At 40.4% G+C, this 15,030-nt stretch overlaps 2 protein-coding genes across 3 annotated transcripts in view; one reads left to right on the top strand and one right to left on the bottom strand.

The window, feature by feature from the left end:
• The first annotated feature begins 1,188 nt into the window (after positions 1-1,188).
• LOC118420482 (zinc finger protein 525-like) overlaps positions 1,189-15,030 on the top strand; it is a 91,969-nt gene continuing 78,127 nt past the window's right edge. The window contains exons 1-2 of one of the 2 annotated variants that reach the window (XM_035827312.1): positions 1,189-1,328; positions 3,369-5,843. In XM_035827312.1, the coding sequence (XP_035683205.1) occupies positions 3,382-4,362 (981 nt within the window). In that variant the 5' untranslated portion in view covers positions 1,189-1,328; positions 3,369-3,381 and the 3' untranslated portion in view covers positions 4,363-5,843. Of the gene's footprint in view, positions 1,329-3,368; positions 5,844-15,030 lie in introns of those variants that run through there. The other variant, XM_035827309.1, reaches the window with a different exon arrangement.
• LOC118420556 lies at positions 7,422-8,709 on the bottom strand. Its single transcript, XM_035827412.1, has 2 exons — positions 8,534-8,709; positions 7,422-8,246 (listed from the first exon to the last, which is right to left on the bottom strand). The coding sequence occupies exons 1-2, from the start codon at positions 8,661-8,663 to the stop codon at positions 8,071-8,073; spliced, it is 306 nt and encodes a 101-aa protein (XP_035683305.1). The 5' UTR covers positions 8,664-8,709; the 3' UTR covers positions 7,422-8,070.

The raw sequence follows: 15,030 nt of genomic DNA on the forward strand, positions 1-15,030 counted from the left end.
ATCCGTATTTTATATCAACCCGATCTTACCGCAGTTGATTTAGCGAAGTCTAGTGGTGCGTACCTAGACTCATATTCAGGTTCAGGTCCGGATTTAAGTCCAGCAGTTCAGGTTCAGGTCCGGACTTATAAGTCTCCACCTGAACCCATCATTGCGTATTATGTGCACTAGAAAGTTTTCTTTATTGAGGGGGAGGGGGGGTGGTGCATATAAAATTGCATGTTAGCATGAACTGAAATGCAATGTGAAAAATACATGCAAATTATATACAGCCAGTGTGAACACGAAATGTTTTCTTGTCTTTTTCCAGTGCAAGGTTTTAGATGGTTTAGAACAAGAAAAGGGAATATAAGTGACGGATAACTTTTTACAAGTCCGGGCATTTAGGGTTTTTTTTTACTTGGACCTAAACATTTCCAAGTCCGGGCTTTAGGTACGCACCACTAGCGAAGTCTGACTAATATTTTCTATCGCGTCCATTCCAGCAAAGTGTTAATCAGACATACCCCTTTCGATGACGTCACTTTGTCATATGATTATAATATAAAAGTTGTACATGAAATATTGCTATTATGGATTAAGATAAACTTTGGCAATTACTGATTCGAAAGAAAAATCGATAGGTCTGGTGGTACAAAAACCGTCATTTCGGGTGCTGGCCCATAGATAAAACTTGGGTACCAGTCAGGACATCACATGGAGGGTGGTCAAACTCCCTTTCATAACCTCTTTTATCCTTTTTATGTGTGGATGAGCAAGGAGGATGTTGGGCACGCCCACAAATCTATGAGGGTCTGCATGGGGGGAGGGGTGTGTGTTTGCAGACATCGATTTTCGCTGAATTCAGAAGAGCCCCCTACGTATCACGCTAAACCAAGGAAGACAATTACGCTGGATTTGGTCGCCTAGCTACGAATTACGTAGATAAGATGGTTTTCCCTACGAATTACGGGAAATAGAAATGGGCTGCCTACCTACCTACCTACCTACCTAGTCCCTTGACCTCCAGGTCGTTTGGGGGACAAGGTAGACATGAAGATCGAGAGTTGCCTCCAGGTTCATCTATCCCTAGCCAGGGTTATGCTCTCCTGTAGGTGCTGCCTACGCCTTACGTAAAAGACCATGCAGACCCCCAACTATATTGAATCCGGCCACCAATGGCTAAACATTTGCATTCTTGCCTGGCGAGAAAAGATAAATTGAGGTAATCAGGCGTGCAACATGAACTTTGACCCATATTATGTATCCCCACCCCGATAATATATAAGACGGAAGGACAAAGCTCAAGCTGCCAGAATCGTCGTCCCACTTTACGTGTAGAAACACAGGTAAGACCTTAAAGTATCTATGTGTTTCGTAGAATGAAGACCTTAGACTTCGACCACAATACGTTGATAACTTGTAGGCGTTTCCTAATATAAACTCTCTGTGTAGCATTTAAGACAATGCGTTACACAAAAATGGACTGAAGAAGGATACTTCTATTTTTCGTTGACCTAAATACTAGTAATCTTTTGTGTGAATGTCTCCACAAGGAGAGTATCGTGTGTCCAGGGACACCTGAAAACATGCCATAACCTGATTGTTGTCATATAATAAGATGTAACAAATCAAGGAAGCCGCAAGGAGAGTATTGTGTGTCCAAGGACACCTGAAAACAGGTTTCGTTAGCTCTATAACAACTTCTTCCAGTACAACTAAACAGATTTATATGAATATCTACATGTATGAATAAGGCAACATATTCGTCTAGCATATCATTTGCACTATTGGTTCTACGGTATAAACATTCGTAGATATATTTGTCTGTTTGTACGCAATAAGGGTTATCGCCTGCCAGAATGTAGTTGGATTTATCCAACGAACAGAGTGTAGCAAATTATTTCAAGCAAGCGGACAGAAATGCATGTGAACAGCTTAATGCGTTTATCATTATATTGCAAACAATCCATAACAAAATGACTTTCGTCTTCGATCCCATTTGGGCAGAATGGACAAAAGCTCTGGTCACGGGTAATTTTAGTATCTTCTGGCCTCTACATTTAGTTTGCGACTATGGATTCTTTCTTATCTTTGTGTTTGCTCTATGAAGTTCAAAACTGTGTATATTTGAAAGATACTTTTTGTCCGTATAAAGAAATGAATAAATGAAATGTAATAATGTGACATAAATGATACAATGAACCATCTTGCAGATGACACCCAGCTAAAATAGCCTTCACCAGACCGACTAATTACAGGGTACGGATCATTGTGGACTCCTGCCCTAATTTCACCCTGCTGCCCGGGTCAATGAACCCTAGTAGTATAGTGGCAAAACTCTCCTGGAAATTGAACTATTCTCTTCCCTTCATAGCCAGCGAACTTTGAGGCCACACTGACTTAATCGCATTGATGTTCGTGTTGCCATGGTAACCGTTTTTTGATATTTTTTTGGCGAAAATGGCTTACAATGTATTTTTTACGTTCATTTGCTATATTCTACAATTAAATCTTATGATATCAAATGTATTTTTTCTGCGCCAACTGGTGTTTCATCTAGCAAGATGTTTAGGAGGAAAGTATTATTTGACAGGCTGTCAACAGTGAGCCTGTTATAGTAAGTGATCGCATGCAGGCCTGGTTGATCGGGTCACTTAGTTGGTATGACACTATATAGGTGTCTATATACACATAGTAGGTAATACACGTAATGAGATATATCATCATTTTTGTCCTGTACAGCTTTTGTATAAAGCATTCTATTATTTCGGCGTGTAGTCTACATGTACTGTCTTCGCTTCATATGTTTGTTTGGAAATTCAGACTTTTTTCTCTTAATGCAGATCTGTTTGTCAAATCCCCCTGCGGTGTTTCAATATCATTCAGAACCTTCCGAACCTGTTTTATCGGTACGCAAACTGCTGCAGGGCAAAGTTCTGTTTTTAGACGGTCTATTCCTAACAATGGGTATCAGGGCAGAAAGTTGCTGTCAAAATCACCAACCCTAGTTTTAGAACATGAAAAACTCACATCGGCATGGTTGCCCGGCCTCTAAAGTGTAATTTGACGACAAAACAAGGTATAATATTACGGCAGCTAGAATTACGTTATACGGGATCAAAAGATAGATGGCAAAACCTTTTGACCCCTTTTCACTGCCTGTCAACAACACCAAACACCTAACTTTTAGAACCTACTGCAACCACAAATGTTCCTAAAAATCTGCAGTACTAATAATTGCAATGCGCTTTCAATCATGCAGAACACCATATCAGAAGTCCGTCTGTAAGAAGGCAGCAGTAATTTTCATAACTCAAATTAAAGTTGCGTGTGCTTGTCAGCTAAGTGGATTTTCCTAAATGTTGACATTCATTTTCATTCCACAGTGTTCTATATAACATGGCGACCCCGGCTGTATCTCATCTGGAAAAAGAGAAGGGAAGTAATGGACGTGGAGAGGATTTTTCGCGTACACACAAGTGTGGCGAGTGCGGCAAGGAGTTTCGTCGACTGAGTGGCTTAAAGAGACATATGCGTTCTTACACTTGCAAGAGACCGTTAAGATGTGGGAAGTGCAGCAAACAGTTTAGTTGGCTTTGTAATCTGAAGAGACATATGAGAACCCACACCGGTGAGAGACCTTATAAGTGTGATAAGTGTAGCAAACAGTTTAGTGACCAGGGCAATATGAAGAGTCATATGAGGACTCATACTGATGAGAAACCATTCAAATGTGAGGAGTGCGGAAATCAGTTTAGTAGGATGTATCATCTGAAGAGTCATATACGGACTCACACCGGAGAGAAGCCCTATAAGTGCGAAGAATGCAGCAAACAGTTTAGTGTGTTGGGTGGTCTGAAGATACACATGCGGACACATACCGGAGAGAAGCCCTATAAGTGCGATGAATGCAGCAAACAGTTCAGTGTGTTGGGTAATCTGAAGATACACATGCGGACACATACCGGTGAGAAGCCCTATAGGTGCGATGAATGCAGCAAACAGTTCAGTAAGATGTGTAGTCTGCAGAAGCATATGCGGACTCACACTGGTGAGAAATCTTACAGATGTGAGGAGTGCGGCAGGCAGTTTAGTCGGCTTGATAACCTGAAAAGCCATGTGATGACTCATACCGGTGAGAAACCATACCAGTGTAAAGAATGCAGTAGGAGCTTCCGTACCTCAGGTAATCTCCGGAGGCACAAGCGAACCCACAGTGTGAAGTATGTAATAACACTTAGGACACATGTACGTGACTTAAACCTTTCAGTCAGACCATCTCCGGAGCCACAAGGCAAAGCGAACTCACAGCGATTAAACTTCACAGCAACCGGTTTGGCGGTTTCATGCACGATTAAGGATGAAACCCTACCGGTGTGACGAAACCTTACAGCTACCAGGGTGAAACCCTACCTTTGTGAGGAATGCAGTAAGACTTAGAACTTCTGTCAGTCAGGCCATCTCCGAAGCCACGTGCGAACCCACAGTGATAGAAGTTCACAGCTACCGAATTAAAGGATTAAGGCACCAGGGGGAAAAGCAGGACAATGATAGTTTGGCAAAGAGAAGCCAAGAAAATAATTTGGTCGTAGATATGGGAATGACGCAGGTTCGGTGCTACGCTATAGAATTTGATGATTGGGCTGTTTATAGAGATATAAAGATATTAATGTTTTAGTAATGGTCTGATTGCATTCATATTTTCCTAACCTACGTGGACACTACAACAGTGTGTTCTTTGTGTTTAAATTAGGAAATGTGTTGTTTTCGACATTGGAAAGATTTCTGGCAAATAAACCATTCTTAAACATACAAATTTTGTATTTTAATTTTTTGCCTGGCCTTATATTAGATGTGAGAATGATATATCATTGTAGTTTGTTGTGTAGAGTAATGTAGGCGTCTCTCTAGATTTTAGATATTTGAGTGTGAATAACATAGCTACATGGTATGGACTGGAACTGTTTGCTGTTTTCTAGAGTAGGTAACATGTACGCTTGTCTGTCATATACTTACAATTAACCTTCTTTTTTAAAATATCGTCGTCGAAATCGCATGTTTGAAAACGCATCATGGCAGATATATATAGATCTACATGTACATGTTATGGACTAGATTTGTTTATTGGTTCCTATTAAAGTATTTAACAGATTACTTGTGTTGTCAAACGTAATATGTTTGTGTAAGATACGAAGCTAGCATAAAATGTAACTAATATTCGACTATAACATTTACCTTACTCTGTATGCATGTTCACTATGCCAAAAGTGGACTTTAATTCTTTTTACACAGTTCTTTATAAATGACTTTCAGTCATGTGTTTGAAATCAGCGAAGTCATATTTTTTTTAAATATTACATTGTATTCTGTATGTAAATACTGTACATGTACTTGTTGACTAGTTGTTCAATAATTACAACAGTATGTTCCAGGTTTTGGATTTATGAATGATAATCATTTCGAATCACAGTTTCTCTATGATGGTCCATAGCACAGTCTGATTTCCTTGTAAAAATGTAGCTCTACACGGCAGCTCTTACAGGGCAGCTAACGAGTTTTGTTTCTAGCTGAAAATAGCCGCAAAGAAAGAAGGCTGTAACAAGGGTTGTGTACAAGAATATGAAGTTCCGTTTGTTTGTTTCACGTGGAAAATATCAAGTTTCTCCATTTGAAAGAAAATATGTCTCAGTGGTATTTTTTTCCAAACTCTTAATCCCTTTTTAAGTGTCAGTTGTTGTTGACCTTTCGACTTACCTGGTGTAACAACTGTGACCTGGTAGAAATACGGTAACAAGCTGCAAGTTGGTTGCTATTCTGACGCGTCTCAGTTAGGCCACGTTGATTTCATTATATTGATTACATCTTCTGGGAACCCCCAAACTGATGCGAGCGTGACAATAAAATACGTTTGTCAAAAAAAGTTTCCTTCCTCTTAAAACCTTAGTGATTGTGAAGGTTGTGCAAATGAACAAATACATTGTGTTGAATACCGAACACTAGATTCTTCATATTATTGTTGTATCGTCTTTTTTTTTTACCTTGGAATTGGCGTTGACATTAGTATATGTCTTTCGATATATCTTATTTATCTGAAGCATATATTTGCTTCTTTTGCAGCTGCTTTGTACGGTTTATAGCATAGTTGAAAGCTCCTTTTTTTGGAAACGACCGATATCTGATGCATACGTAAATATCAACCATATAATCTACATGGCCTTATATTTGATTATGGATTTGATAATTTGATGTTCAGACATAACCTTACGAGGTCTGCAGGTGCGGTAAGGGTGAACGTTCTTACGGTCAAATCAGATTATGAGGTAAGCGTAATGCCAGGTGCATGCAAGGGTGAACGTCCGCACGGTCGTCGGGACTTTGGAAGAACCGGCTTAAATCAAATATTGAACCATGCTGAACGGGTTTATGCCAAAACTTTTAACTTGGATCCTTTGACTAAACATACAATATATATCTATACCAAATTTTACGTCATTTGGTCCTAATACCAGGGCCAAAAAATTTACAATTGGAGAAAAAGAAGAAAAAAAACGGATCAGGTTAGTGACCCACTCTGACTTGTTTCTTTTCTGGCAGTTCTCTGTCTCCGCTGAAGTTCACAACTGTTAGACTAAAAAATATGAAAATAGAAGAAATTAATTAAATGGGGTGTTGTAGAAGTCACGGAGAGAATTATGGCGTCATTGCATGCAGTATGGTCTGGGTCTCTGGGATAGTTTGTGCTATTGGTATTTTTACATGGATCACAAGCGACCCCTTTTAATTAATTGCAGTACTGCACGACCCCAATGTGAATGATACTGCAGTACTGCAACCGATTAATAGGTGTCGCTTACGATCCATGTACCGATTTCAAATGGTTAGGTCGAGTTGTTTTCATGACATACCCCAGTCTTTATCGTCTTCAGTCTTATGCCATACAAAGTAAAGAAAGAAATTGTAAATATGACTTTATGGCAGTAGAAATAGGGGAACTCAAATGCACGAATTATTTTAAATGAATTTGTTTTTGTGTTAAAGGAGACAAATTGAATGGAATGTGTAAAACACTTAATCACACCTGTCCATCGTCTGTGGCTTACTGTAATTGAATTAAATCAGCTGTAAAATATGTAAAGCTGAATCTTTCAGTCTTTGTAAAAAGAGTAAGAAACAAAGAAAGTTTCACTCAGAATATTTTGAAATGTTGCACTTGTCATATATTGCTCCAAATGAGTCACAGCAATATTGAAACATTGTTTCTCTGAAATATAAGAATACTTACTTCCCTTTCTATTATTCAACTTCAGGAGTATAAGATACAAAATGTTCCCTTAAACATGTATAGGACAATTTGTCATCCAACAGGCTAGTAATATGTCAAAGACATACTGAACTAGAAACTAATGTGCTGTGGAAAAATCAACACAAGACACTGTCAATGGTGCAGAACTGAGAAGTCTTTACTTGTAAACCACACGATTACACAGCCTAAACAGCAGATTTTGACATTTCAAAAGCTATAGCCAATTATTTGCACCAAAATACACACGTACATCATAACTGCACAATATAAATGTATCTCACGTGAAATATACCTAACGTTATTTGGTTACCAACGTTATTGGTTACCAAATACGTTAACGTTATTGGTTACCAAACTGTGACAGTGACGTCTATAAGAAGAAGAAGACTACATTCATATGAATAAATTATGATAATAACTGTGTGCTAACATTTAATCAAAATCAGTATCTAGTTTCTGTCATATAACATAACGTTATCTTTATCCGTCACTTTGCGTTTATTGTTTAGCTACATTCATATTTAACACTTATCTGAAATGTGAAAATAATACACTTCTATCATACCAACGAGTATACCTTCATTCTGTGCACATGTTTTGGTAAATGCTATGCTGAAATACTTGTTATCGTTTTAGTTGAAAGTTCCTTCATCTTGAGGTAAGCTGCATTGTTTAAAAACGCATTAAAACAAACTAACTACACTTAGTCTCGTTCTACCAACCCGGAACACATCAAACTCACCTGGCCCTAAAGGTTGCTATCTATGTATGAACTTCATATCTACTTATCCACTTATGCAACAAGGATAATTACTTCTTTTTTCATATTCTTCCTGATCCACGAGTATATTCTCCACTTCCTCGTTCTCTAGTTCCCGTGTATTCAGGTCTTCACTGGCCTCATCAAGTTCCCCCAGGAGCGACCTCACCTCTTCCACAACCTCCCTCAACTCTGAGTCAGCTGGACGGGTAAAGGAAAGACAGATATCAAGAGAAATCCAGAGACAAATTATGATAGCACGTCATCTTGGGATGGCACTGGTTCTATGCGTAGTGCAGAAATGCATTCGTCAAGAGTACTAGACTAGTATAGTAGACACTGACACAGCAATGCTTGTGTGGTGCAATACATCAATTCAAACGAAGCCCTTTTTCGCTTTGAGCTATTCATTATTTCTACTTACCCGTGGCAGAATTAGTGTAGATAAAATCAAATGTCCGTCTGGATATGTGTGATCACCAACGTACCATCTGCATCGACATCCAGACTTCCTCCGTTCCTTCTGCGCCTGCGCCGACGCCTCCATCCCTCGGAGTCGTCGATCAGCGTTGCCATGACAACCATCGTCACCAGCATCATGCAGACAAACAGCTTCATGGTGTAGCTTCAGCTGATGTGGGGAGGGGGAACTAAATGATCACCATTATTCGGCGGAAATGTGCATGTATAACTCAGTTTTATCGTTGTGGTGAGCTTTAAGTCTACAAATCTGCAACAAACTGCAGGGACTAATCAGCGGGAAGGAAATTACATTTGACATGGCTTTAGCTAACACCAAAAGCTAGCCCTGTTCTGTTTGGAAGTCAACAACATGTTAACCATTCGACTAAGAACTGTAAGATTTTCTTCAATTTTGGCAATGTGTTACTGTTTGAAACGATTTTGATCAGTGATTTAATTTGCACGTTTTGCACAATTCCGAACAGAACAAGTCCATCCCTATTCCAGACCCACCGTTTAGGGTACGTACAGAAACAAAATAAAAGCAGCGACTGAGAATACAAAATCAAAATCCACAAAACTCCCGGACACGTAGATAACGGCACGATGTCACTCTGAGGTCACGGATTGTGGGAATGAATGAGGAGGACTCGCGGGGATGGGCATATATAATACTGCATCCTGTAAGACAAGTATGCAAACTAATCATTGTAGACTTTGGTACTGAATTAAGCTTATTGTCTGCCACTAATGATGCTTTGGCCGTGTCACACTCACCAGATCAGCAGAAGACAACTGTGAAATAAAGACAAGCTTACGATTTTGTATGAAACTTTTCTGTCAATGGTTAATGGATGTCATAATGACTAACAAAGAGAAGACAACAAGAATACATTCACATGTTTATGAAAGGAAATTGTAATGTAATGCTAGATATGTGCATGCACAGAAAACCAAAATACTGGACACTCACGATAGAAATGAAGTTAACAAACATTTCTCTTACCAGATGAAACGTTGAAAGTTGCGAGAACTTGTGTTTTGTTGTCAATATACTGTACAGTACTCAGTGAAGAACCCCTCGCCGTTCCAAATACATGTACATACAGTGCCACATATAATCAACTCGCTTTGTCTTACCTAGACTTCTCACACACGCCCGTTACCCCAGTTTTTAAAGTGTTTAAAGACCGAGAAACGTGCACAGTTTGATTCTCCTGATTATAGGACCTATGCATGTGATACTTAAAACAACCAAGGAGCGACAAACAAGTGTGCAAAACTTCCAACGTGTCTTATTGGTCAGAGAAAGGTTTTTTCTTCTTTCATACTGCCAAGCCTCAAATTTCTAGAGATGACCGGCACATTGCACATGAGTTAGTTAAAACACAAGTATCCGGTACAAATAGACAAGGGGAAACGCTAAGGAAAATGAAAACAAACTCATTTTGTGTGTGCAAAGGACAGGACAAGTGAGTTTAATGTGTTGATAGGACATATATTTGCATACATACAAGACGTGTTTGGCTGGCTCAATACAGCAAAGCCCGTGCCAGCTCAGCTTTGAACTGGAGGAGAGACCTCCACCACACCAGGCTCTAGTTTATTCCACTCTCTGATGGTCCTAGGGAAGAACTAGAGCATGTAGTGGTTGTAGTTTAGTTATCCGCCATCTTGGATTCTCAACCTTAAATTTCTTAACAAACATTTTTTTTTTAATATCATGCTAAAACCGCATGAAAACGGATTGAAAACGTTCACATGAATGTTTTCTGTAAGTGATGAATAGTGATGAGATCCGAGTGAAAATAAGCTGGCTATACTTTTCATGATGATAAAGTCAGAATCACGTCAACAAAATTATTGCGCAACCTTGATATAAGCTTTTTCCACGCACAGCAGCCGTATCCAACCCTTTGTCTTACCTTATTCATATATCATCTGTTGTGTGATAAAATTTGACTTCAGTTGACTTGTTTTTCGAAACCTGCATCATGATTAGACTTTTCATCATGATTATACATGTTGATGTAATTCAAATATCCAGCCTCAGACAATTAACCTCGCCATGTACATATTACTAAAACTAATCCTAGGTTGTTTGTAACACGGAATTACGGACCAGCTACTGAAGGCCGCACCCTGCATGTACACAACAACAGTACTAGTCCAAGCCATTCTACACCAGTTCCTGCCCAGAAGGTGCCAGCTAAAGGTATGTTTCTACCAGTGGATATATTTAAAAGGGATTGTGCTGTGTACACATCTCGTTATGTGCCTTAATTAGGGTTGAATTCTACAAGCAGATATTGTGCTGGAAGTCCTTCGACTTTTGGCTGTCACGGAGACCCAACCACCAGAAAACACTTAACAGTCTTTTAATCCAGCATCTGATTACTAATAGATATCCTTTTACTTTTGCAGATGGGAACGGGTGCTACGCCCTGATGTTTTTTTGTATTTGCGATTTCATAGTCCTAGGACAAAATCCAGATTGACCATGTCACCTCACCAGGATACAGTTCGGTTCAAATGTTTTAGGCCTGTTGTTACAAGAAACTTCCCTCCCTCTAAGCTTCAGACAGTGAACAATATTAACTCGATGCATAGTCGATATAAATATTTTGTAAAATTGCATCATATATACGATAGATTTAGTGGTAGCAGAGATTTGCATACTTAAAGAGGTCTTAAACTCCAGAAGGTAGTGTTTTCCAATAGATAAGGTGGCAATAAATTCATTATCAGCAACATTTTTGCAGAAATTCACTTGTGGTGAACTACGCGAGGTGTGTATGTAAAAGTAACTAAACATATGCAGACCATACCCATGCCTATACGTAAAGACACGTTCTTTATCGTAAATATTTTCGGCATAAATGAGGGGCACTGTGCACACCAAGACGGTCAATTGTTTATAAGATATCAAACAGCACAAACCAAGACGAGTTTTGATAAACGCCCCTCAAATTGGTCTTGTAAACGAACTTTTGTCAGGCCATGTCAGACACATTGCAATCAGCCATAGGCTGAGCTTTTTTAATGGAATTAAAGAGTACTTGAGGGGTTTAGCACAATTCTGAATGATTTTGATGTGTGTGAGACTAGCTATAGTGGGTATTTTGTCGTATAATGTGAAGTAGCATGCATGTTTTACTTCCTAGAATTATTATCTATCGGAAAAGAACGCCCTCTTGTTGTGTTTAGGACTCCTTTAACTGCCCTGTTTATTACCAACACTACAGATCTTGATAGTATGTCTTTAGTACTTTATATCATAGTCCGGAAATAGGCAGATGAACCGTTAGTCCGGAAATAGGCAGATGAACGTTTCTGGGAGAAGTTTTGCAATGTCCATTCATCTGTTGATTTCATCGTCCCAAGGATCATCTGGAAGGCGCAAACAATGACAGACACGTCAGCAAAAACAACCTCAATATTAATATTCATTCAGCCAGCTTCGGACAATCAACACAACCAATTTGTAAACATCACAGTAATTAAAATGCTTGTTCCACACTATAAGCACTATAAGGAAACTGTAACTGAAGCACCGTTTTATACAAGTACAGCAGCATGCCATTTCTCCATCTGAAAAACCGTCAACCAAAATGTTTTGAATCATTTCAAAATCCCCTATTTCTAGGCCACACTCATTCAAATGCTTTGTCCGCTGACGTTGTAAAGTGATAAATATTACAAAAGGTAAAAAAGAAATAAATTGCCGAGAGAACAATTTTAGCAACAATTACTCTCCTGTATAAATGAAGACTTTTAAACTCTCATTTCATAATGATTTTCCAGTTGAGATCTATTTTAATGTTGACATCAAATTGCAAGATATTGACTAGGTAAGGTTTTACAGAAGACCTTCTTGTTCCGTTTAGGTGACAAAACACCATGGGGAAAAAGCCGCGCCATGCACTGATCTTTCTTCTCGTCCTCCTGAATGAGTCTAACATGTCAGAAGCTTTCTGTAGACGCTTCTCTGGCTGCTCACAGATTCTTTCCGTGTGCCGGAACGACTTGGGCTACACAAGCATCCCTCGGGATATTCCATTTGCCATCTACTTAACTTTAGCAAATAACTTGATAACAAAGATCCAGCCCAATGCATTTGATAAACTACGCATGCTAAAAAGGTTGGATCTGTTCTCCAACCATATAACGGATATTACGGCAAGTTCATTTGCAGGGCTAGGCTATCTAAAACAGTTGTGCTTGGCCCACAACAGGATAACAATAATTCAGGCAGGTGTATTTGCAAATCTAAGTCGACTAAAAGAGTTAAACATGGCCTATAACCAGATAACAAAGATTGAGCCTAGTGCATTTGCAGAGTTACCCAAGCTCACGACGTTGGACCTGACCTTCAATCAGATAACAATGATTCAGGCAGGTGCATTTGCAAATCTACCCCGGCTAAGAGTGCTGAGCGTGTCTGTAAATCAGATAACAAAGATTGAGCCTGGTGCATTTGCAAAGTTACCCAAGCTCACGAAGTTGGACCTGGCCTTCAATCAGATAACAATGATTCAAACAGGCACATTTGCAGACCTACCCAGCCTCGAATGGGTGTATCTGCACTCCAATCAGATAACAGAGATTCAGTCCTGTGCATTTGAAAATCTACCCCGGCTGCGAGAGGTTAAACTTAAAAACAACCAGATACTGAAAGGGTCGATCTGTAAAAAAGCAACCATATCAACATTGTCTGTTGATATCCAAACCTCCTCCCAGTCATCTTCACTGTCAACAGTGCCGGTGTCAACAGTGCCGGTGTCAACAGTGCCGGTGTCAACTGTGCCAGCGTCAACTGTGCCAGCGTCAACAGTGCCAGTGTCAACTTTGCCAGTGTCAACTTTGCCAGTGTCAACAGTGCCAGTGTCAACTGTGCCAGTGTCAACAGTGCCGGTGTCAACAGTGCCGGCGTCAACAGTGCCGGCGTCAACTGTGCCGGCGTCAACTGTGCCGGCGTCAACTGTGCCGGCGTCAACTGTGCCGGCGTCAACTGTGCCGGCGTCAACTGTGCCGGCGTCAACTGTGCCGGCGTCAACTGTGCCGGCGTCAACTGTGCCGGCGTCAACTGTGCCGGCGTCAACTGTGCCGGCGTCAACAGTGCCAGTGTCAACAGTGCCAGTGTCAACAGTGCCAGTGTCAACAGTGCCAGTGTCAACTGTGCCAGTGTCAACATATTCTTTATATGGCAGCACAGAAATCAATGCCGGCCCAACTACGCGCCCTGAAGGCTCAATATCTGCCACACAACCCCCTTTAGTTCCTTCACAAAGTGCTAACAACTGTAACAAATACAATGGCACCTTCACCTCTGATTCAACTGCAGGTTCTGCAGGCAATACAAGCCAAGCTGGAGCAACACTATCTTCGCTTCTTGGAATTACTTCAGACAAGCAAGAAACAAGCAGTTCCCATGATTTATCTCCAGTTACACCCCATACTGTCATCATGGCCTCTATCTGTGGTTCAGTAGCTGGCATTATCCTGATTGGCACCATCATCCTCACTATCTGGTGCAAGAGGAGGACAAGGCATCCTCCTTCAGGACTAAAGCCCAATGTTGTTAGTAGCAACACACGCACATCGGTTTCTGTAATGACAAGTGAACGGAATGAAGATGACGATAACAAGCATGATCAGACAGGACAGGGCCAGTCTCAGGGCATCACAGAATCCAACATAAACACAACAGCTGCTGTAGTGGTCAGGGGACATGATCACCAGTATGAAAATCAGACAGGGCAGGGTCAGTCTCTGGCCTTCATTGAAACTAACACAAGCACCACAACTGATGAAGTGACCAGTGGTCATGATCAACAACATGACTATATGTCCCTCCAACACAATCAGACAGGGCAGGGTCAGTCTCAGACCACCATTGAAACTAACACAAGCACCACAACTGATGAAGTGACCAGTGGTCATGATCAACAACATGACTATATGTCCCTCCAACACAATCAGACAGGTCAGTGTCAGTCTCAGACCACCACGGAATCTTACACAAATATTACAACTTCTGTAGTGACCAGTGGTCATGATCATCAGCATAAATATATGTCCCTCCAACACAATCAGACAGGACAGGGTCAGTCTCAGACCACCACGGAAACTTACACAAATATTACAACTTCTGTAGTGACCAGTGGTCATGATCATCAGCATAAATATATGTCCCTCCAACACAATCAGACAGGACAGGGTCAGTCTCAGACCACCATTGAAACTAACACAAGCACCACAACTGATGAAGTGACCAGTGGTCATGATCAACAACATGACTATATGTCCCTCCAACACAATCAGACAGGTCAGTGTCAGTCTCAGACCACCACGGAATCTTACACAAATATTACAACTTCTGTAGTGACCAGTGGTCATGATCATCAGCATAAATATATGTCCCTCCAACACAATCAGACAGGACAGGGTCAGTCTCAGACCACCACGGAAACTTACACAAATATTACAACTTCTGTAGTGACCAGTGGTCATGATCATGCAT

This window comes from Branchiostoma floridae, chromosome 8 (assembly GCF_000003815.2).
Source record: "Branchiostoma floridae strain S238N-H82 chromosome 8, Bfl_VNyyK, whole genome shotgun sequence".
NCBI lineage: Eukaryota > Metazoa > Chordata > Leptocardii > Amphioxiformes > Branchiostomatidae > Branchiostoma > Branchiostoma floridae.

What these genes read in the sequence shown, in the direction of transcription:
- LOC118420556 (XM_035827412.1), bottom strand. Translation starts at nt 8,663, where the DNA reads ATGAAGCTGTTTGTCTGCATGATGCTGGTGACGATGGTTGTCATGGCA. An exon ending in TCTGGATGTCGATGCAGATG is followed by an intron (nt 8,247 to 8,533) that starts GTACGTTGGTGA and finishes TTACCCGTCCAG; the next exon opens with CTGACTCAGAGTTGAGGGAG.